The 24350-nt window shown below is 41.0% G+C and overlaps 1 protein-coding gene across 1 annotated transcript in view; it reads left to right on the top strand.

The window, feature by feature from the left end:
* Positions 1 to 615: 615 nt before the first annotated feature.
* The window catches only part of RFTN1 (raftlin, lipid raft linker 1), a 108450-nt gene continuing 84715 nt past the window's right edge, over positions 616 to 24350 (top strand). The window contains exon 1 of the mRNA XM_065399592.1: positions 616 to 760. Coding sequence (XP_065255664.1) covers positions 616 to 760 — 145 coding nt within the window. The remainder of the gene's footprint in view (positions 761 to 24350) is intronic.

Raw genomic sequence — 24350 nt, forward strand, 5'->3', positions numbered from 1 at the left:
ATTCTGTTCTAAAGTTGACTACCTAAGGTAACTATTATTTCCTGTAGCTTACCCTGAAAAAGATGGGAGGGATAGGATGAATACAGGATTTTTATCTAAAATCCCATAAAGGCTGAAACATTTAGTTTCAGATACATGCTTTTTTCATTTAAATACAGATCAAGTGATAACTTTTAATATTAGGACAGATCTTGCAGTTGGATAGGTATAACTATATTTTCCTATAGCAGTCATAGATATATAATATAATTGTTGCTTTATATATATATGTTGACTGCTTAATAACATTATATTGCATTTTATATCACTGTCTATAACTGAACATGTGTCCTTCAGAGTATATTACAGGTACATTACATTTTCAGCTTTCAATAAAATAATAGTACACCTGGTAATTTTATCTTTAAAAAAGTGAGTCAGGCGTGATAAATATAGATTGTTTAGTATCTGAACATTTATTAAATTATGCTGTTTTGTAAAGGTCTATGGACAGCGTATTTTTTAAAATAAATATAAATCATAGAAACTTTGAGACTGGCATATGAAATAGAAAAATGAGTGCTGTTATTTTTTTCTTCCCCCTTCCCCTACCTCTCTGAATCAGCAGCTGTTGAAATGGGTTGTGGACTAAACAAATTAGAGAAACGTGATGAAAAACGGCCTGGTAATATCTATTCAACTTTGAAGAGGCCCCAGGTAGAAACCAAGATAGATGTTTCCTATGAGTATCGTTTCCTGGAGTTCACAACTCTGAATGATGGTAAGTACAAAACTCTTTTTCTTTTCACTTATTTTTGATGACACTGAGAAGCCAATCAATTCATAATGCTTTTAACTAGTATAGTACATGTGAGTATTTATATTTTTTTAAAAAGTCTTGTTTAATCTCTTTGGCCTTAAATAACTTTAATACATGCAGTCACAATGATCTTGATGATTTTACCATCTTGACAATATCTTACTCAACATTTTTTTTCTACCATAGATTTTAAACTAATGCATAAAATGTAGCTCTTCAGATTTTAGAAGGGATTCCTTATATTCAGTGTATTTGATATGAAAGGATATGTTTAGATTCCTTTATTTGCACATTATCCAGATTTCATTTGGTAAAGTGATTCAGAGCTGGAATGTTGGACAGTTTTCCACTGTTTCCCCCTCCCACTGTCACTCTCGATCACTGTTTTTAGAGGTTGAATTCAGTGTTGTCACTTTGCGGACCTGTCATTCATAACCCTCAGGCTGTGACTAATGCCTATGGGCTGTGTTGTTGCATTCATATGCCTGGAAAAATGGAAAATGGCAGAAGCCCACTTTAAAAAAAACAACAGCTGAAAGGCACAGAGCCTTGTAGTTTCAATATATATCTTAACTTTGTCCAGCAATGAGCCTCTTCCTTTCAACAGTATGCCAAATAGTCCACATCTTAATCTGATGACTGCTCATGAATATTCCATTTATTTTCTCTTGTGTTGACATCTATGAACCTAGAAGCTCTTCCAGAAATGCTAGGCTGCAGTCATCCATGCCTTTTGTTATTTCAAGGTTAGGCTACTGTAGTACATTCTACATTGGGCTATACCTTAAACTTCTTTGGAACCTGAAGGCTGTGACCCACTTTTTAACATATGACAACTGTGCTTTGGAATCTGCATTGGCTGTCTGTTGGTTTCCAGACAGAGTTTAAAATCATGGTTCCGCCCTATAAAGTGCTAAATGACTAGGGACCTGTCTGTTTGAGAGATCACTTCTTTCCTGGTGCAACTCTGTCAGTGTAGATGCTCAAGCTGGAAGTCACTTATGTGAGAGAGGGCATTGCTGGCAAGATGTTCTCCTTGAGAGCCTCTTGATTTTAGAATTCACTTTTCATCCAAAATAGCACGAATTGTTTAACCTTTAGGGCATAAGAATGGCCAGGCTGGGTCAGCTAAGTGGTCTATCTAGCCCAGTATCCTGTCTTCTGACAGTGGCCAATGCCAGATGCTTCAGAGAGAAGGAACAGAACAGGGTAGTTATCGAATGATCCATCCCCAGTCGTCCAGTCCCAGCTTGTGGCAGTCAGACGTTTAGGGACCCCCCAGTGCATGGGATTGCATCTGTGACCATCTTGATTAATTGCCATTGATCAACCTATCCTCCATGCTGCAAAGCCCTTCTGTTTGGCCAGGCTTTTGGAGAAAGCTGAGGATTTGGAGGGAGTGGTTGAGTAGGAATGTGGATTTGAGGGAAATGGAGTTTGGGGACGTGGGGTAGAGAAATTTTGGCTTTGTGGACTTGTTTCTTTTGTTGGAGAAGGGTTGTTGAATTTTTACAGCTGTTTCTGTCTTAATTGGAATGCGTTTCTTATTATTTGTCAAGAACATCAGGAGGCTGGGATAGGCATTCTTTTTATATTTGTGTGGTGAAATTGAAGTAAATAAATACAAAACCAAGTCAAATAGCTCATTTTGAAATTCTGAGAGCTTTCATGTCTGTACTTTGATTTTCTAAGCAATCTTACTGTGATATATTGCATACTGTGGAGCTAGTGGAAGTGAATTAATATTGAGGACGTTTGTTTATTTATAGTCTTTTCTGTGTCACTCATCACCACAATATCTGAGTGCCTCAGAATCTTTACTAAATGTATCCTCCTAACCAGGGCTAAATTCTCCCCAAGTATTTTCTGGAGCCCTGGGGCTTGGGGTTTCAGCCTAGCAGGGTGCGCCGGGGCTCTCATGGGTTTGAAAATATTTACCGGAGCTCTGCTCCGGATGGCTCCAGCTGAATTTAAGCTCTGCTCCTAACACTCTGAGGTTTGGAGATGTTGTTGTAAACCCTAGATGGATTACTTGTCTGAAAATTTTTATTACTCATATATCTGAGTTTAAATGTTGTATTGCTGTAGGCCCTGATCCTGCAAACACTTACATGTGGGCTCAACTTTGTTCATGCATATAATCACATTGATTTCAATTGGACTACATACATATGAAAAATTAAGCACGTGTTTGCAGGATCAGGGCATTACTCCCTCTCCAGTAATAGAATCACAATCAAATATGAAAGCAAATATTCTACTTTTTGTCTTCTGATAAGCACATCAGCATTTCCCTCAAATGAATTACAGCTGCTCAAAGCAATCTGCAGTAAAATTGCTCGCCACTATAGGTCAAAGCAAAACCCAATTATCAGACTACAGCAATGCATAAAATGTTTTCTCTGAGGCATAGAAAACAATTTTTATATGTAATATGACATAAAAAGAACATTAAACATGTTAGTGTTATATGCTGCAGATTTATTGCTTTTATTAAAAATAATTGCTCTAACTGGTATAACTGGTAGTTAGAACTTCAGATTTCTTTACCCTGTTTGGCTTTTAACTAAAGTTTAATAGCTTGGGAAAGCATATCAACTACATTCTAGTTTTTAAATAGAAACTTGCTTCCCATACTTTTTGTGTATACAGCTGTATTATGATAGACTCATAATTTTAGAGTCTACTTAGATTTTAGATATACTTAGATAGTTTCTTGTTTGCAGCCTCATACCTCTTGACAAGGTATATTTTACTGATGATATATGCTAAGTATTCCAACAGCATGTGTCTTAGTTGATTTCATCATTTTACCTTTTCTTGTAAAACAAAATGTTAAATAATATTTTTCATTTATATAGTACTTTTCGTGCAAGGATCTCCAAACACCTTATAAACATAAATTAATAAATTATCTCAACATCCTAATGAGGTAGAAAAAGATTAATCTCATGTAACAGATGAGGAAACTAAGGCACATAGAACTTGAGTGCCTTATCTAAAGTTATATGTGTGGCAGACCTAGGAATAGAATCCTAACCTGATATCCAGTTCTGTATTTTACCTACCTGGCCATGGTCTTGCCCAAATGCATGTTCATCAATGGATCTAAAGTAAGGAGTAGGTCAGACTGACTTTATTACTAAGTATGCTACAATATTTCTGTACTGAGGTCTTATTAATAACATGCAGATACACTGAAATTTTTAAAATAGCCATCAGTCTTGCCTGTGCACTCAAGACCAAACTGCTCTGGGGAAATACCATGTTGTAACAGGATCCCCAACAGGGTAGTTTTTTGTAGGGTAGATGAAAACCCAGCTATGATTTGGTGATTTCTTGTGAACCTACCAATTGCTGATAAAGAACACACGTGTAAATATGCAGTTCATGAATATACACTTATGGTGTATGTAAACTTATGGTGTATGTATTAGAGATCAGTGTTTCGATGCTTTGCAAAGCACTTGCTGCCTGTCTGTGGAGAGCTTTCTGGTCACATAGGTCTAAGTCTTCTCCTGGTTTCCATCTGCTAAATCATGATACAAGATGCTAAAAATACAGTGAGGGTGAGATTTTCAGAAGTGCCTAAGGAAGTTAGTGTCCAGCTTCCATTGAGAGTGAATTGATCCCTTAGGTGCTTTTTTTATACACTCCCAGCCTAAATACTTCACTAATATTTTCAAGGTAGGCAATAGTTGTAGTTGCTACAGGGATGTTAAAAAATTACAAATGGACGGGGTGGTCTGTGCGAGGAGGTCTGCAAGACAATCTTTCTGTTGAGATCTGTGTTATGAAAAAATATGGGAACGCCTGGTTCCCAGGTGCTACAGCATTTATAACATATTGACTTAATTAACCTTAAAAATAGGTAGCAGTAGGCAGGTAGAACTCTCCATTCTTACCCTTTCTGATTTGTTGCTTTGTATAAGAACTGAGGCTCTCTTAAAGCTGTAGTTGAACTCCTATTTTTCTTTCTGAAGATTGATCTCTGTTTCCCATAATGGAAAAGCAGTTACAAATCTATCTGCAAAGAAAGGTTTGTATTTCTAAGAAACCTTCTCCTCCTGTTAACAATTCAAGTACTGCACCCAATCTCCTTCTTTGATTTTACAGAGTCTGTTGCCTCCATCTTTATAATTTTTTCCAATCTGCATGAGGGTTACATGCTCCTGATGTTGTTCAGAGTCAAGGAATTGGTCTTAGCAGCTGCCAAGTGCAAAGGCTTTGTTTCTGATCGAATGGCGAAAATTCCTCAACAGCTACAAGCCAAAAGGGCCTGATCCTGTTTCTATTCAAATTAGTGGCAAGATTTCCACTGATTTAAATTGGAGTAGAATCAGGCCCCAGAGTTGCTTGTAATTTGTTGTGGATTAAATAATGAAACCATAATGGCTTTATGATGGAGCTGGGGTAAGTGGGAAGGAACCCTGAGGTAAAATGTTAGGGGGGTTTCCATAATTTTTTAACTGCATATTTAGAGAAAATATCCATTAACTTGTGTCAAGTGACAGACAACATACAAAATATATGCAACACTTAATTTTAATGGAGAAGTTCTGAATAGTTTACTTTGAGAACAATAGTTGATCTTTGACTGGAAATTTGTGCAACTGTAGCATGATGGATGGAGGGTTAAAATCAATTAATATTGAGTGGTGACAGCCTCCCTGCTGAGAGAAAACAGGAAATCTTGGTGTCACTTAGCTCTTGACTAAGGAGTCACTTTTCTTAATCGTACTGAAAAGAAAACCCTGGGGAAATATAACTCATTTCTTTTTAGTTTGCATTGTAAGCCCACCAACTACAGGGGAAGTAAAAACCTCTCCATGAGAAAAACAACTTGAACCTTTAACTGTTATACATGACAGGCCAACGAGGAAAAAGTGTAATTGCTTTTGAGTGTGTGGGTGAACAGATTAGTCTTGAGTCATAGGCTGCATGTGGTTTGGTGTCATCATGCTGATGCCAGACCTTTTTACTATAACAGAAAGGCATAGGATCAAAATAATCCTACCTATAACAATCTATATACAGACAGCCACAGTCAAGCAACTAGAGATACAGGAATAGTAAGCAAAAAAGATTTTTTTACTCCATTGACAAATAAGGAACTCCACCATTTTAGCAAGAAAAAGGAAGTATTTAAGTGACTCTGCAGTCATTTTGGAAAACTTCCTGTTGACTTCTCTGAGAGTTCTGCTTATGTACGTGTAACCCACACACCTCCTTGGTGTGGTGTTCTGTCCCATCTAGTGGCACGGAGGGGAGGGAGAGGGAGAGAGAGGGAGAGTGAGAGTGTGTGTGTGTGTGTTTAAATGAGTCTGCTTTACAGCCTTTGCTAAGAGCCAGTTGGCTTTTAGCTCATGCTGTAGAGACTCATGCACTAAGCTCCAGAGATCCCCAGTTCGATCCCGCCCACGGACGACCGGGGTCTGTCGGCGCTACATAAGGACTACAGCATTGGGTACATAAGAAGTTGCAGTGTTATGGTCAAAAGTAAAAGAGCTTCTCCAATGCAATACAAGACATCTGTAGTTTCAAATCCTGTCTTCCTCTAACATGATGTGTAGTTTTGAGATAACCCCCCCCTCCCAAAGTTATTGAGCAGCATAAAGCCTGTTTTGAACCCATAAATGGAAAAAGCAACATTACATTACAATAAAACTGAAACATGAGATGAGAATTTTCTTTAGCTAATTTGTATGTTGCTACCATCTCCCATTGTGCCTAGAAATTGCAAGATAGTCACTACGCCCCGGAAGCGGCAAGCAGGTCCGGCTCCTAGGCGGGGGGCCACAGGGTTCTGTGCACTGCCCCCACCCTGAACACCGGCTTTGCACTCCAACTGGCTGGGAACCATGGCCAATGGGATCTGGGGGGGCGGTGCCTGTGGGCGAGAGCAGTGTGCAGAGCATCCTGGCCCTCCCACCTAAGAGCCGGACCTGCTGCTGGCCCCGTCCAGGGTGCAGCGCAGCGCGGAGCCAGGAGAGGTAGGGAGTAGCTTGCCTTAGCCCCGCTGCACCACTGACCGGGAGCCGCTCGAGGTAAGCCCGTGCCCCAACCCCTTGCCCCAGCCCTGAGCCCCCCCACACCAGGAGCCTCCTCCTGCATGCCAAACCCCCCATCCCCGGCCCCACCCCAGAGCCTGCACCCCCAGCAGGAGCCCTGACCCACTCTGCACCTGAACCCTATGCCCCAGCCCAGAACTCTCTCCCACACCCTGAACCCCTCATCCCTGGCCCCACTCCAGAGCCCACACCCCCAGCCCAGAGCCCGTACTCCTTCCTGCACCCCAATCCCCTGCCACAACCCACAGCCCTCTCCCACACTCTGAATCCCTCGGCCCCACCCCCCAGCTTAGAGCCCCCTCCTGCACCCAAACCCCTCATACCCAGCTCCTGCCCCAGAGCCCACACCCCCAGTCGGAGCCCTCACCCCCCCACACCCTAACCCCCGGCCCCAGCCCAGTGAAAGTGAGGGAAGGAGAGCGAGCCACTGAGGGAGGGGAAATGTAGTGAGTGGGGGCAGGGCCTCGGAAGGGGTGGGGCAGGGGGCGGGGCCTTGGGGAAGGGGCAGTGCTAGGGTGTTTGGTTTTGTGCGATTAGAAAGTTGGCAACCCTAGCAACCACAGGCTGCCTTCGGTCAAGGAGGTCACCATTTCCCTACAACATTGGCATGTGGAAGTGAGGCGGCCCTTGTAACAGTAATCACCATTGCCCATTGCTTCCAATGGGACTGCAGCCTAGCTGCACACCAGAAGGCTACTTGCCTCCTGGGTTTTGTGGTTAGGAGAGTGTATGGGGAAAGTGTGTGGAGACAGGAGAATATAATGGTAGAACAGAAACTGTGGGAAGAACAGGGAAATGTTGAGGGCAGGAGGACACTGAAGGAGCGACAGGAGTCATGGGGGTGCTAGAGATGGAGAACATGAGAGAAAAGGGAGGCACAATAATGTAGCCACATGAATGTAGGGGGCAGGTAGGAGACAGTAGGGCATAGGGGAAAACAGGGAGAAGTGAGTGAGGCAGAGAAGGAGGAGAGGAGTGGGCAGTGTTGGGGCTAGGCGTTAAGCAGACTAAGCAATTGTTTAGGGCCCTGAGCAGCTCAAGGCAGCCCCTTATTCACTTTTATAGTATGTGTTGTGTGGGCCCCCCCAATATTCCTGCTTAGGGCCCCCAATGGGCTAGTACTTCCTCAGGGAGCAGGCAACAAGATAGTGATGAGCATTCAGAGAGAATGGCAGCTACCCTCCTACAAGAGATAAGGAGAGGTTAAGTAGAGTTCTGCTCCAGACTGTCAACAGTGAGGCGCATGGTCTTGTTTGTGCATTCAAGGTTGAATTTTGAATTGAAATGATCACTCAAAAAATTAGAGGTATATGGCTCAAAAATCAGGACAGACCAAAAACCCCTGCAATGTATTATTTATTTTTTAAAATCTTATCATTTTAAAGTTGATTACATGAATTTTTGGGGGAAGGAGGAGTTGATTTATGGCTTATGGATGTTTGAAGTTTGCAATGGAGAGTAAAAAGGAATTGCAGCACATGCTCCAGGGAAAATATTTTACTAGGAGGGATTAAATATCATTGTTTTCTATTTTTAATGTATAATGTGTACAAATTATATGGGCTTTCTTGAATTCTCTAATAAGATTGTCAGTTTTCTTCTCCAGTTAATATGTACTGACACTAAAGCCTCATTCTGAAATGGACGCTCTCGTGCACACCCCTCTGCCCACAGGGAGTCTCAATGACTCGTAAGAGTCCATGATTTCAGATCCCATTTCATGAGTGGAGACCAAATGAAGCGACCATTGCCTGAAATGGCTAGTTGTCTCATTTGTCCTTACAATGGTTTATCTCATCCACACAGCAACGCCTTTGACAACCACTTTGGCATGTTGACATGCAGTCATGCTTACACAAGTGCACTCTGGGAAATGTGAGGCACTCTAGTGGGGGGTACAGATAAGAAGACCAGTTGAACCAGTAAAGCTGCAATATTTGTAGTTTTCCATTTACATGATGGAGAAATCTGTTGAAAACTGTACAGGTTCAGCTGGACCTAAGGCCCTCCCGCCATCACAGCCAACTGGTATGACCAACTTTTGTAAAATGTTGAGCATGGCTGTTGTGTTTAGAATTAAAGTATTGTACTGAAGCTGCAAGCTCAAGGCATTCTAACCAGTAGTTTGTAAAGCCTCTTTACCTAGTATAAACAGGCCTTTCTGTATAGTTAAAATAAATAAATAAAAAATTAGAAATGCACATATTAGCTGTAGATTTTTCTTGAAAGAAACAGTTTCTTCAAGGGAGAAAAATTCTCATTAAGTCTTTGCTATGAACTGCATCTCTTGATCAATGCACTAAAGACAAGCTTGACAGTCATCAGGTGCGTTAAAAATGGCAGAAATTCTACCCATCTCTCTTAAACCGTCATTGCGTAGAAGAATTCATCTCAACTCTGAAATACAGAGCCTTTACATGGTATGTGGTACATAAAAAATTCAAAACATCAAAGACATGAGGAGTCCTAAAGATGCCATGTGTTTTGAAATGAAATGATAAAAGCCTTAATCTGAAAGGGAATGAGGTATGAGGTTTACAAATTAAATAGAAAGAGTTTTGAAAAAGTTAGAGATGAGTCAAGACATGGTTACTCATGAAATATAAATAAACACCAGTCTACTGCTGTTATTCTTTGGTTGCTAAGCCCTGTATTGGTTCTCTTTTATTTAAACAATTATTTCCTGAATTTCTGAACAACTGACACAAGAATTGACAAATGGTGCTAAATTGCACGGGTTAATTCACCACCACTTATTGTACAATTTATTAAAAAGCAAAAAATTAGCATCTACTTGTATCCAACAACACAAAACAAAAGAACGAAAAGAGAGACCGACAGAATAAATGGTCTTTTGTTAAGTTATTGTTGTGTAAAGTTTGGAACAGTATCAGAATCTTTTTTGTTTTGTTTTTGTTATTTATTTACTTAGGAATGCTAAGCTCAGATGCAGCATCTGTCTTTCTCTGTGGTCCTGCTTCTATCCGATTTTTTCCAGCTGGGTCGACTGCCTTGATGAAGCCTTTCAAATGATCAAATAGATAAAATTGTACATATTCTGCAGGATTATTTTCATTGTTCTTCACCACATGTGCACTGAATAAAATACTTTATAATTGTCAGACTTTTTGTTATCAAGCTGCACCCTTACAATATTTGTCTGTTTTTTGTTTTTGTTTTAGTAAATTTTTTGGGGGAGAAATGATCTGCTCAGCAGCTGATATTTCCAGGAAAAGCCTTTCCAAAACCAGTGGTCGAAGCTCAAGCTGCCTTTCCTTTGAGTTTGGTTAATTGTTCAAAAGGCATTATTCAGAAGTCCTAAATTCAGAAGATTTCTCTTCTTTTGAAATTCCATTATTGGGCAATGGGAGACCTAATACTACTTAGAATCTGGTAGCTGTGTATACACATTGGGAGCAATTCTCCCTTCCAGCTGATATGCACTCAGCACAGGAATGGAGAGGAGAGGAAGAAAGGGCTTTTAAGCCACCTCTGCACCCTCTGGTTTGTGGGACCTTGCTGAGATGCTTCTTGGCCCCCAGTGGAACTTAGAGCAACTTTACGGCTGCTCTTAACTTGTGCCTGGGTTTCCTGTGGCCTGCTAAGGACTGTGAACAACCAAGACTAACCAGAGCACAGTGTCACTCCTGCCATGCATTCCATGCTGGAGGCTGGTATTAGGTTGTTGCATTGCTTCTGCCACTGGCTCGGGAGACCCCTTATGCTGGGGTATCCTGCTGCTTTTAAAGCCCCTTTAACATATTCATTGGGGGGGAACTGAGAATCTGACCTTTTTTTTAAAAAAAAAAAAAGATGCTATGCAGGAGGTGGGATTATAAAACTAATTTCAATGCCACTAATTGTCATAAAGGATGGTACGAGCCTGAACATTTCAGGGGGTGAGGAAGAGGTTTATATCTTGTTAAGATGGACTGCATGATGCTTCATGTTTACCATCTTCATAGTGCAGTAGAATCCTATCCCTGTTAGATGGGACATCTGTTATGTCTTTATTATGTGCATTTATTACTTTCGGATAAGATTATTATACCTCCAGTAACTGATTCTTTGGCAGCTTTGAAAGCAAGATGTTTCTGGTACTTGCATTTTTATTTCCACCAAGTATTTTTACACATTGAAAGGATCACGTGAACTCTTTACTGTTTTCTCATCAGATATTTTGGGGGAATGCTCTATTATTCTTAGCAGGCATAATTATGAAAAATAGTCCAGATCTCTGTTTTTGATCTGTCAGCACTGGCCTCTTGTTTGTTTTTGCAGTTCAGTTCTATTCTCTGGTGCTGGAGTTTGTTACCATGCTCCTATGACCCATATTTAGGGTTTACGAGGTGGTTTTCCAATAGACTTGCAAACTACCAATATAACTCTGTGAGAATTATTCACACACAAATGAAACTGGCCACATTTTTGTGCAGAAGGGGAGTAGAAGTTCAACTGCTGGAGGGCAACAGCAAGGTTTGAGTTAAAGGGAAAAAAAAAGCAATTTTTTTGGCAACAAAAATTTATTTTTCCTTAGTGAATCCATCACCCCTGCTCTGGCTGGCGTGCTTAAAAAATACAAAATGGTACTCTTGGGAAGTACTTTGCTAATATTTAAGTGCCTTTTCCACTATTCTCTGGCTCCCTAACAGGTTCTCCTGCCTACTTAGATGTGATGTGGTGCGTTGGTGGTGACATATCTCTCTCAGCTGCCAATGCTGGGCCACAGCCTCTGCCCCGATTGTCATTTTCAGTGTACTATGAAAACCTTATTCCTGATAAATGCACTGCTAAAGATAAAGGGCAAAATTCTGGAGACCGTTCTGTAGGAGTTTTGCATGAATTAGAGGTGCAGGCTTTGACTCAAAGGATTTTAGTTGTGTAGTAAGCTTTTTTTTTTTAAGTAACAATTTGTGGGAAAAGTGCTGTATAAAATAGTAGTAGGCATCATAAAGGCTTTGTTTGTTTCAACATAGCGTAAGTAATTTACTAATAAGTTACATAATACACCTCTACCTCGATATAACGCTGTCCTCAGGAGCCAAAAAATCTTACCGTGTTATAGGTGAAACCGCGTTATATCGAACTTGCTTTGATCCGCTGGAGTGCGCAGCCCCGCCTTCCCGGAGCGCTGCTTTACCGTGTTATATTCAAATTCGTGTTATATCGGGTCGCGTTATATTGGAGTAGAGGTGTATCTTTAACCAACCTCTAGTCTAAAAAGGTTGGTACATTTAGGGTTGCCAATTTTGGTTGGATATATTCCTGGAGGTTTCATCACATGACATCTTTAATTAAGATAAATCTTTAATTAAATTTCTGGAGACACCAGGACAATCCTGGAGGGTTGGCAACGGTAGCACATCCAAGAACATGTGTTTCTAATGCAGCTACTGTTCATTATGGATGTAGCCTACCCCTGCCACGATTCTAAAGGAAATAATTATCTAGTTTTAGTCCTAAATGTGTTGAATCTATTTTCTCCTCTAGCTTGATGTTTTCTGGAATTAATTTATTTGAGTTTGTGCTGCCATCATAAAAATCCTGGGCTGAGTTTCTCCCTCTACTTTTACATGCCAAGCCTATCAGAGACTGGTGAGGGAGGGGCATGGTAGGCATCATTACCCCTGTATGTTTTTGCCTGTCCCTACACAGGCCTACCTCTGTGTGAGTACACCCTGGGAGTCAGTCAGGGCTCCATGAGGATTTGTAGATTGAAGGATCTGGATGAGGGGAGCAGCAATTTCATGACAAGTTTTCCTGCAAATATCTGATCAGCATTAACTCCCGTTGGGTTACTTCCTCCTGTGCTGCTATGTAGCTACAGGGAAGACTACAATTAGCAGCTAACTGCTGGGGTTAGGAGGCAATCACAGCCACTGTGTGAAGATGGTGGGCCTCCACAGGCCAAGATCAGCTGACAGAGTGGAAGTAAACCCTGCTCCTCTGACACAACAATAAGAAGGAAACTCCAGGATGAAACTCACACCCTGCCCAACAAGGGTGTTCCCACATATGGAAGAATACACCCATTAATAATACAGCTAGTCAGAAAAAGGGATGGGGATAAAGGGGAAATTGCAAACAATTTTTTTTTTTTTTGAGAAACTTCATTTTTTTTTCATCACCACTTTCCAACCAGCTGGAATCACTATAAAAGAAGAAAAATCTAATTTATGTTTCACCTTTTCATGCTGTTTTGTTCACTTATTTTGCATTTCACTCTATGTGGAAAATTGTATGAAACTAGATAGGGCAGTTTCACTTTGTTTATCTACTCTGTATTCTGGTTCACACGTACAAGGCCTGGTATTGTTTGTGTTCACATCACTGCAAGGGAATGTTTTTTTTAAAAAAACAAAACACTGCCAACCTTAGTTTTCTCTGAATGTAATTGCGTCCCCCTATGAACATGTTCATATTACATATCATCAAGACCCATCCCCTCTCCCTTTTGTAAACAAAACCTAATTTGGGGGGCAAAGTCCAGTCCACAGTGTCTTTAAATAAAACTGGGTTCTTAGTTGTACAATGCAGAATGCATGCTCTATCTAAACACTGCTGACTGCATAACCTATGACTATTTAATATCTCTACTAAAGCTGAAACAAGGCAATTTACTTTTATGAGAAATCATACAAGATTGCCCTAATAAAAGAATTTGATTTGAAAGCACATCAGAAAATTATACTTTGAACAAAATGTTTTCAATCAGGTGAAAAATGTGAATAAATCTTGAAATAAAGAAAAGAAAGTTACCTAAAAATTGAAATATTTTAAACCAAGTAAAATAAAAAGATGAAAATGACTGCTGTGCCTTATTTGATCTAATTAAAGTACTAAGTGGTTGGTAAGTATCATTGCCTATGCAGAAGAAAGAATGTTATAAATACATGCAATTGAGAAACAAGAACATTTGAAACAGGGACATGAACTGGTAGTAGTAATAGGATTGGATAAAAAAAATCTAAATTAAAAAATATCCTAAACTTAGCGCACAGTGCCAGTATCATCCTATATAATTTTCTAAATTGCACTGAAGATAACAATAAAAACAGAAGGGAAAATGTATATGAAACTGTGTAGATTTAATGTGAAAGGAAACATAAACCAGCAGGTAACATTTGTATGAAACTCTCAAACATTTATGTAGCCATTTGTCCCTTTTTCTCTATGTTGCACCTTGCAGTATGTATAAACTATATAAGCATAATGTGCCAAGAGGATTGTGGTTTCCCTGGTGGCTACCAATCCTCTGTTGCATAAATTGGCTTGTGGGACAGAGATTGTGTTGATAAATCCAAAGCTCTTTTTCAAGGGTGAGTGGATGTGCTGTTGAAGAATTTAGACCTTTATATTGGAGCCTGCATTAATTTAATGCATAGGCCAAGCCTTGTCCTCAATTTTCATTTTAAGTGTACCATGAAAACTATAACACCAATAAATATACTTTCTAAAGATAAAGGCTCAAATCCTGTTTACTCAATCAAAACTGCTGTTGACTTTACTCTCTGTCTTCCCCTTTTTCATGAATTATTTGAAATTCTCTTGTTACCTTTTGGAAACCACCCCTGAAGCTTCAGTGAGATTTCTGTGTACTAATTATCTTGTGAATATGGAAAAACCTCATAATATAATGCATATAACCTACTTTGTTTCTCTATGCTTGATTAAGAAAAAACAATAATCCCAAAATTATTCTCTGTTGGTTTGGATGGAAATTTGTAGGCTGATGCAGTGTTCTTTGTACCTTTTTAACTCATCAAACAGTTACCAGATAGCAAATTTTAATGATAATGGGGTTCAGTGATAATACATAAGAGGCTCTCAAAAAATTGTACATTCCATTTTTGAGGAGATTATTTCTCATTTACTGTAGAATGCAATAAAATGAACAAGGTTTGTATAGCTTGCTATTTATTTAAAGCTGTAGTATCTGTATACTTGGTACAAATATGCTCGTGATATTGTAAACATCTGTCTTGGGCCAAACTTGGTTAATTTAGATTTGGCAAAGATTCTCAGTTGGTTTCTCTATTGTTTCACTAGCATTAGAATGTGGAGTAAAAACTTGCCAGAGTGTAAATGCCCATATGAAAAGAAGTGCATATTAAAAAGAACAGAAAATTTCCACAGAGTGCATAGTTAACCTCTGAAACTCATTGCCATACATTGTTGTTGAGGCCAAGATCTTAGAAAGATTAAAAAGGATTGCATAAGAATATAATAATAAATGGTATGTATATGAACAAGAACATTCACAGATACATTAGCAAGAGAATACGAAATAATAAGATGTATCAAACTTCTCATGTCAAGGCACCACAAATTACCTGATTTTGGAAGAAACTTCTCCAGATGGTAAGTTATTTCATAATTGTTGGGTTTCTTGAATCTTACTTTAAAGCACATGTAATGACCACTGGCTATGACAGGATGTGACTAGTTGGATTACTGGTGTGAGCCAATATGACAATTCCTAGATTCCTTTCTAAAGATGTTGAAATCTTGAAATTAATGGGGTATACTGGCCGAAGCTGGGCCTAGGTACCTTTAAGTAACATGACTAGCACTCACCCCATAACTCGGCCACTTACCCACTTTCTCCAGTTTATGTGGATCATATTCGTACATTCGGATGGAATTTTATAATTTTGAACAAGGCATGTAAATTATCTTTCTGCCTCCACATGTCTGGTTCTGTAGTACTTACGTGAGGAAAAACTCCCTATCAACTTGGGCAATGGCAGCAAATCATCCCCTTGTGCAGGCTGTTATGTGGGAAGGGACATAACCGCAAAGTTCTCTCCACAGAGCTTCCTATGAATTCTACTATTGGAGGGATGTGGTTGGGCTCTTCCCGCCTTGCAGAATCCTGCAGGGCCGTCTGAACCAAAGTGCTATGCTCCTGCAGCTGGTCTGGGCCACCCCCATTCTTCCAAGTTCATGGGTCATAAAAGTTAAATGCAATTCAGTACAGGCAGAAGATGTGGAAGCAACAGCTTTTTCAGTAGTGGAAATGGTTGTATGTTGGTAGGCTGGGCTGAAGTAATCCTATCCCCTATCCCATGACAGGTCCAAAGAAGTTCAATTTACTATTCATTGTTGGAGGCATTGTTCGTGATAGAATGCTGTACACAGGGTAGAGTGTGCATAAAAAAACCCCACTGATTTTTTTCCCCCCAGAAGCCCGTTGTCCAGTCCTCCCCACTTTTGCTTCTCCCTTAGCCCTGGTCTGGTCTATTAGGGTACATCTACACTACCCGCTGGATCGGCGGGTAGCGATCGATCTATCGGGGATCGATTTATCACGTCTACACTACACACGATAAATCGATCCCCGATCGCTCTCCCGTCGACTGCTGAACTCCAGCTCGGCGATAGGAGGAAGCAAAGTCGACGGGGGAGCGGCAGCCATCGATCCCGCACCATGAGGACGTGAAGTAAGTGATTCTAAGTCGATCTAAGATACGTCGACTTCAGCTACGCTATTCTCGTAGCTGAAGTTGTATATCTTAGATCGATCCCCCCCTTTGCCCCCCAGTGTAGACCAGGCCTTAGACTTGCCTCCACTTTGCACTCCTGCTTTTTCTGTGCCCCTGCCAGCGTCAGATGAAGGTGTCAGTCATACTGGCATAATTGGTGGGGCATGTAGATTGAACAGAAGGTGTCTGACAGGCTGTGGATAGTTGCAGGAGGAGCATCAGATGAATTCCTTCGTTTCTCTTAAAAAACTAAAACAAGCCCAGCCAGTGTGCAGTCTCACTTTTTTAATATTCTTTGGAGACGCTACTATGTCCCCCATAAACTCATCCTGCTGGACAGAGACTGTAAGAATAGGAGCTTGGGAGAGAAAATCACTTATGCAGAAATTATATAATTTTATAAGGCAAATTCCATACCACTGAGAGTACATATATTCTTTTGATGTGGTATTTTACTGTCTTATCTAATTAAATTTTGATGGGTAATCGGAACACTTTCTAGATTTGACTAATAATGATGTCTCTGGTATTTCCTGGAGGTAACAGAAGAATAAATATATATTTATTTTTAAAAGTGTCCTTTATGCTCAGTTCTTGCCTTCCTGAGATACTATGATTTTGCCTTTGAATGCATTTGTTTAATTTTAACATTTATTAAATATTGTCATAAAAGTAAGCACGAGGAGCTTATTGAACATTCCCTCTTGTTTAAATTCCAGATTTCTCTTGCATATTCATCACTGTTTTCTTTGATGGGAATATGTAATATACTGCCCTTCAAAGTCAAAAGAAAAACTACTGAGAATGTCACTTAACATAATAAATCAAGAAAACAGCATGAAATATTAACAACCAGTCTCTTGCCTGACTATGACGGAGCCTGAACTCTGCTTTGAGATTATTTTGCTTAGAGGTTCTTTAGAATTTTGGAATCTCCATGCTCTCCATTCTCATTTCTTTAAAATAATAATAATTAATAAATAAGTCAATAATGTAGGTTTAATTAAATATTACTTTAAAACCATTGGGCTCAGCTCATAACAAGTTGCATTTTAATATTAATGTCTCAAATGATTAAATCCAAGCAGCATAGTGTCAGAGACATCTTATTTTCTTCTGTAAGTCTAATTAGTTTAGCATTTCAATCAGGGATGTTTATCTTGCTTTCAGTTCAAGAATTCTTAGGAATTTTTTATTATTATTATTTTATTATTTTACAATGGTGTCCAGACACAAATACTCATGGGAAATGTGTTTACTTCTTTGTGTTTTCTCCAAGTTGTACTAACAATGTTATCATTACTTACGGATGAAGGAAATTCCTTGGTATATTGTGATTCTTTGATGACACTTTCATTGCTGTTGACAAGAACCTATTTGCAGCCTTAATAAGGAAATGCTTTTAACAGTTAAGAAAGAACCAACTTGATTGTATGGCAAACCAATGCAAACTATTTACAGTTGTGCCAAAGAAAGTTCAGCTCTGTCATATGTAACACGGGATAAAACTTTGTTTGCAATGGGCAACTGTTTGTTTCCTTTTGCTTGGAAATGGCATTTAGAGCTTGATCGTACATTTATTATGTCAATGACAAAGCTCTTGTTGGCTTTAATCATGCAGAATCACGGCCTCAGAGAATACCAATATTTTGATCATGTTCAAATATTACCTTCTTGACCACTCCTCTTCAGAATAAATAATTAGACTTATTCAGGGGTGAAATTAATTTAAAGGATTTACTGGTACGCCAGAGTCCTGAGCGGGTGTGGCCTTAACCGGAAGAGCCGTGGCCTCAACCAAAAGAGGGGGGCCTTTCAAGATTTAAAGGCCCTGGGGCTCCGGCTATGGCTGGGAGCCCCGGGGCCTTTAAATCACCCCGGAGCTACCAGCTGCAGAGGCGGCTGGGAGCCCCGGGGCTCAAGGGCGAATTAAAGGGCCCGGGGCTCTGGCCGCCGCGGAGCTCCGGGCCCTTTAAATCACCGTGGGAGCCCTGCCGCCGCTACCCAGGGGTGGTAGGGCTCGGGCTAGGGCTGGGGTAGCGGTGGCAGGGTTCCCGAGGCAATTTAAAGGGCCCAGTGCTCCAGCCGCTGCAGGGAGCCCCGGGCCCTTTAAATCGCCTCCGCCTCAGGAGCTCCATTGTAAAACCCTGCAGAATGTCCACCAATGTGGCATGGCACACTGCAGCTTTACTGCCATACTAGTGGAGCATTGCCTTTATCTGTTTTCATCTTATGCACCAAGTGTACACCATGTTTTAGTCATGTGCTGCTGTAGACTGCTTGCTTTTGCACCACATAGCAGAGAAGTTATATTTATATTCTGCAAATACATATTTCTTTTTAAATATGTATTTTTGCCTTCTGTCATTAAAAATTCTAAATAGACCATTTTATATTGCATCACACTGCAAACTGTGCAGCCATCTAGATCTTTTGGAATTTCATAATAAGATGAGGAGGATTACTGCCGGCAGGAAAACTTATGTACAAGGGAAAACAAGTGAGTTAAAATGGGTCCAAAAAAATAAACATTGATTTTATGCAACAATTTTATCAGCAGTGCCACTGTCATCACAGGGTAAATTAGCCTCTAGCAGCTGTGGGTGACTGTGGCCAAGGGCTAAAAAGCTTAATCAGAGAAATATGTTAAAAGTTAATGCTCCAAAGTTACATTAAGTAAAAATATAAATAAATAAATAGATTTTTTTTAAAGAAAAATCCCGTAACATAGGTTATTAAAGCTTATAGTGAAGCACTATGCCCATTCTCCTTTTTTAATTTTTTAAGTGGCAGTGCTCAGAAGTTGAGGCTCTAAATTTCACTTGTCTTAAAAATGTTATAGTCTGGTTGAGGGATTTCCTCTAGTTTTCTAACTATCTTAAAAAAATATTTAAAAAAATACTCCTCTAGTGCAGAGAGATTAAATAAATACAACTTTGGCGGATAACTAATGATTGCTCTTCCCAGGGCTATGTTAAGTTCCATGATTATGTCATTGCACAAGTAGAAAGAAAACAAAAAGAGTAATGTTTACTTTAGCTGTGTTAGAAACATAAGGTATGGAGAGGGGACATTATTCCTTGTCAAATGGTAAAGGTTAAAATTCACAGGGAAGACATATTAAGTCAAACCAACCTAATAGCTTTCTTTGACAGGGTAACAAGTCTCGTGGATAAGGGGCAAGTGGTAGATGTGGTATATCTTGACTTTAGTAATGCTTTTGATACTGTCTCACATGACCTCGTAAACAAACTAGGGAAATATAACCTAGATGGAGCCACTAGAAGGTTGGTGCATAACTGGTTGGAAAACCATTCCCAGAGAGTAGTTATCAGTGATTTACTGGCAGGGCATATCAAGTGGGGTCCCACAGGGATCAGTTCTGTGTCCATTTCTGTTCAATATCTTCATCAATGATTTAGATATGGGGTTCTCAAACTGGGGGTCGGGACCCCTCAGGGGGTTGCAAGGTTTTTATATGGGAGGTAGTGAGCTGTCAGCCTCCACCCCAAACCCCGCTTTGCATCCAGCATTTATAATGGTATTAAATATATTAAAAAGTGTTTTTAATTTATAAGGGAGGGTCACACTCAGAGGCTTGCTATGTGAAAGGGGTCACTAGTACAAAAGTTTGAGAACCACTGATTTAGATAATGGCTAAGGTTAAGATTCTGTTATGGGTATTTTTAGTAAGAGTCAGGAACAGATGGCAGGCAATAAACAAAAATTTACGGAAGCCTGCAACCTGTCCCTGACTTTTACTACAGATACCCTGAGAGGAGGTCAGACAGAGCGCTGCCGGGGCTTGCAGCTGCTCCAGCCCCGCCCCTGCTTCTGCGGCAGGGGCTGACCCACCCCCGGCCACTGCTCCAGCATCCCTGGGGCTGGCAACTGGCTGCTGTTCCAGTGGCCCTGGGGCTGACTGCCAGCCAGATGTTCCAGGGGCCACTGCTCTGGGGCTGGCTGCTGCTGCTCTGGTGGCCCCTAGACTGGTTGCCAGCAGCTGCAACAACGGACCCAGGGCTGACCGCCAGCCAGCTGTTTTGGTGGCTACTGCTCTGGCAGCCCCAGGACTAACAGCTTCTCCAGCCCTATCCCAGAAGAAGTGTCAGAGGTCCCAGAAAGTCACGGAATTCATGACCTCTGTGACAGAATCGTAGCCTTAATAATGGCACAGAGAGTACACTTATAACGTTTGATACCAAGCTGGGAGGGGTTGCAAGTGCTTGAGAGAAGAGGATTAAAATTCAAAATGAACTGGACAAACTGGCGAAATAGTCTGAAGTAAATAGGATGAAATTCAATAAGGACAAATGCAAAGTACTGCACTTAGGAAGGAACAATCAGTTGCACATATACAAAATGGAAAATGGCTGCCTAAGAAGGAGTACTGTGGAAGGGATCTGGGGGTCATAGCAGATCACAAGCTAAGTATGAGTCAACAGTGTAACACTGGTGCTAAAAAAGCAAACATTGTTCTGGGATGTACTAGCAGAAGTGTTGTAAGCAAGACACGAGAAGTAATTCTTCCGCTCTACTCCATGCTGATTAGGCCTCAACTGGAGTATTGTGTACAGTTCTGGGTGCCACATTTCAGGAAAGATATGGACGAATTGGAGAAAGTCCAGAGAAGAGCAACGAAAACGATTGAAGTTCTAGAAAACATGACCTATGAGGGAAGACTGAAAAATTGGGTTTGTTTGGTCTGGAAAAGAGAAGCCTGAGAGGGGACATGATAACAGTTTTCAAGTACATAAAAGGTTGTTACAAGGAGGAGGGAGAAAAATTCTTCTCCTTAACCACTGATGATAGGACAAGAAGCTTAAATTGCAGCAGGGGTGGCCTAGGTTGGACATTAGGAAAAAAATCCTGTTAGAGTAGTTAAGCACTGGAACAAATTGTCTAGGGAGGTTGTGGAATCTGCATCATTAGAGATTTTTAAGAGCAGGTTAGCAAACACCTCTCAGGACTGGCCTAGAATACTTAGTCCTGACATGAGTATAGGGGACTGGACTAGAAGACCTCTCGACGTTCCTTCTAGTCCTACAATTCTTTGAATCTATGATTCTATGATTATTTTCAGATTTTGTTAAGATATTTGCATAATATGAAAAGTTTAATATATTTATATGATTGTCATCTTAGTCATGGGTGAGGACAACTGATGTATTATTTCACAGAATTTCCTTTTGTAGTTCTTTTTTGTGAAAGGTATAGACTGCAGCTTCCCAGAGTTATCCAAGTCTAATTGTTTGATACAGGTGGAACAGCCCACTGCGTTTGTAATATTCTTCTCTCTTAATATCTGATGAAGGCTGCATCTGCTTATCTCAACATAGACCCTAACACAATTGCTAGAGATCACCTATGGCTTAATTCCAGGGGTTATGGAGTCCTTAAGGGAACAGCAGTATTTATAAACATTGGCCCAGAGCCCCCAAAAGACTTGTGTCTAACTGTCACATTAAGCTCCTAAATCCAACATTTAGGCACCAGAGATCATCAAAATCCCACTCACCCGCTGCCTAATTCTGTTGTGCCTAAAGTCCCTTGGCGCCTCAGTTTTCACCATTAAAGTTCCCTAGGCCAGCGATTCTCAAACTGTTGGGACCCCAAAGTGGGTCACAACCCCTTTTTAATGGGGTCACCAGGGTTAGCTGAGACTTCCTGGGGCTGAAGCAGAAGCCCGAAACCCACCACCTGGGGCCGAAGCTGAAGCCCAACAGCTTCAGTCATGGGCATCGGGGCTCAGGTTACAAGCCCCCTGCCGTAGGCTGAAGCCCTGGGGCTTTGGCTTTTCCCCCCTCCCGCCCAAGGCGGTGGGGCTCGGGCTTTCCCCCCCCCCAACCCGAGGTGGTGGGACTCGGGCAGGCTCAGGCTTTGGTCCCCCCTCCTGGGGTCATGTAGTAATTTTTGTTGTCAGAAGTAGGTCACGGTGCAATGAAGTTTGAGAACCCCTGCTCTAGACAAAGCCTAAGTCCTTTTTGTGGATTTAGCCCATTGTCTTTTGGAACAGATTGTCTTGTGGTTCAGGGACAAGACCCAGGATAGCTCTAAGTGGGTGAACACTGGGGAGCTTTGGACATCACCAGGGCCACTTTCTACGCAAACAGGAGGACAGTGCTACCAAAGTAAATACTCTCCATATCTCTCCATGGCTTCTGGGAGGGTCGCTTTGGATAAGGCTGACAAATAAAAAGTAAAGAAGTCCAAATTATCCCCTCTGGTACAACAAGCAGAGGAGACAGAGATAGAGTGGACTATCTCCTGTGGGACACTAGGGGAGTTGCAGTTTTATGGCATCATCTGCCCACCATAAGAACTTGTTAGAAGCCTCTCTGCAGGGACTAGGCTTTGCAGGGTTTGGGGGAAGGAGATGGAGCTAGATACTAGTTGCTCTCTGTGGCTCCATTCCTTGCTAGCCTTTCAAAGTTCTGTTTCAGATTCCAAGAGGAAGTTAATTAGGGTGACCAGATGTCACGATTTTATAGGGACAGTCCTGATATTCAGGGATTTTTCTTATATAGATGCCTATTACCCCCCACCCCTGTCCTGATTTTTCACACTTGCTACCTGGTCACCCTAAAGTTAATGCCATTGGAAGCAGCGTTGATTTCTGTGGATTCTCCTGCCCAGCTGTCAGTTTGCAGCCAGGAAGGGTTCGCCAAATGGTAGCCTTGTTCCAGAAAGAGTTGTGCAGTCAGGAGAAGATGAGGCCACTAGAACAGCTCCAAGGAGTCCCCTAGCTGTAGCTGCCTCTTCATCTGTGATTCTCAGCTTTCGCTCCCTTGTGGACCTCAGGATCTGTGAGGCTGGGAAGTTGCACCTCCACCTTGCACTGTCCCTCGGATAGGCCCAACCACCTGAGGGGACAATCCCCTTTAAATTTTTCACAGTTCATCCTCTAGAATTCTGTGTCCGGTCTGCCTCCCTGTGTTTCTCTGCAGGAGGGAGACAATCTGAGATCTCTCCTATTAGCAATATAGAATTTATGGGCTAACCCCGGAGTTGTAGACCCCAGGAAACGCATGGCCCTTATGGATGTCAGTTGTTTCATGGGGGAATATTCTTTTCCTTCTCTAGGATCTGTAAGATACTGTTTAATCTGTTGGTAATGAGTATTGCTGGAAATACTTGCAGCTTCAATTATCAGCCAAGCAGCAACCTAATTTGCCTGGGAATCAGTTCCAAACACACCCCACACTTCTGTTTCTACTTTCAACTGTAGCTAAATTGAAAAACACAGCATCTGTCATTTACAAGCTTCTCACATTCTTGTCTAAACCTAGACCGAATAAACAGAGCAATCACTGAGGTCAGGATGTGAAGTGTAACAATAAACATGGGAATGTGGAGCAGAATTTGCAAAAATGTTAGTAGCGCTATAGTCACTTTAAACCCAAGATTGATACAACAGAAAAACCTGTTAAGAATGTACTGGACCTTTGGCAGGATACACAGGTTTGCTGTGTGTAATTATTGTAAATACTGGAATTGTGGAAAGGTTTGCTCTGCCACTGACCTGCTGTGTGTCCTTGGGTAAGACACTTCACTTCATAGCTTCAGTTTCCCCATCTTTAAAATGTGGATAAATCATACTTTGTAAAATGCTTTGAGATCTACAGGTGAAAAATGCTATCTGTTATTGAAGTCAGTAGGACTTTTTCCATTGACTTTAATTGGGGGTTGGATGAGGCTCTATGAGAGTATTAAGATAGATGGAAATAATACTAAGGATTTTTAAAGTGCTTGTCTTGGGGCACAAATATGTTTGCTTTGACATTTTCCCATCGTATTTGGCATTTGGGAGGAAGTAATTAGGCAACTGTCTCATACTTATGTGCTGACCTTCTATTAGATCCCCAAATCTTTCTTTTAGGGTGTATGCAGAATAATCCAGACATAAGTAAAGACACATCCATTGTCCATGCCCAAGGTAAGCATGAGTAAAGCTGTGAGTTTGTAACGGATTCCGCAACTTTCTGTGACCTCCGT

This window comes from Emys orbicularis, chromosome 2, assembly GCF_028017835.1.
Source record: "Emys orbicularis isolate rEmyOrb1 chromosome 2, rEmyOrb1.hap1, whole genome shotgun sequence".
NCBI lineage: Eukaryota > Metazoa > Chordata > Testudines > Emydidae > Emys > Emys orbicularis.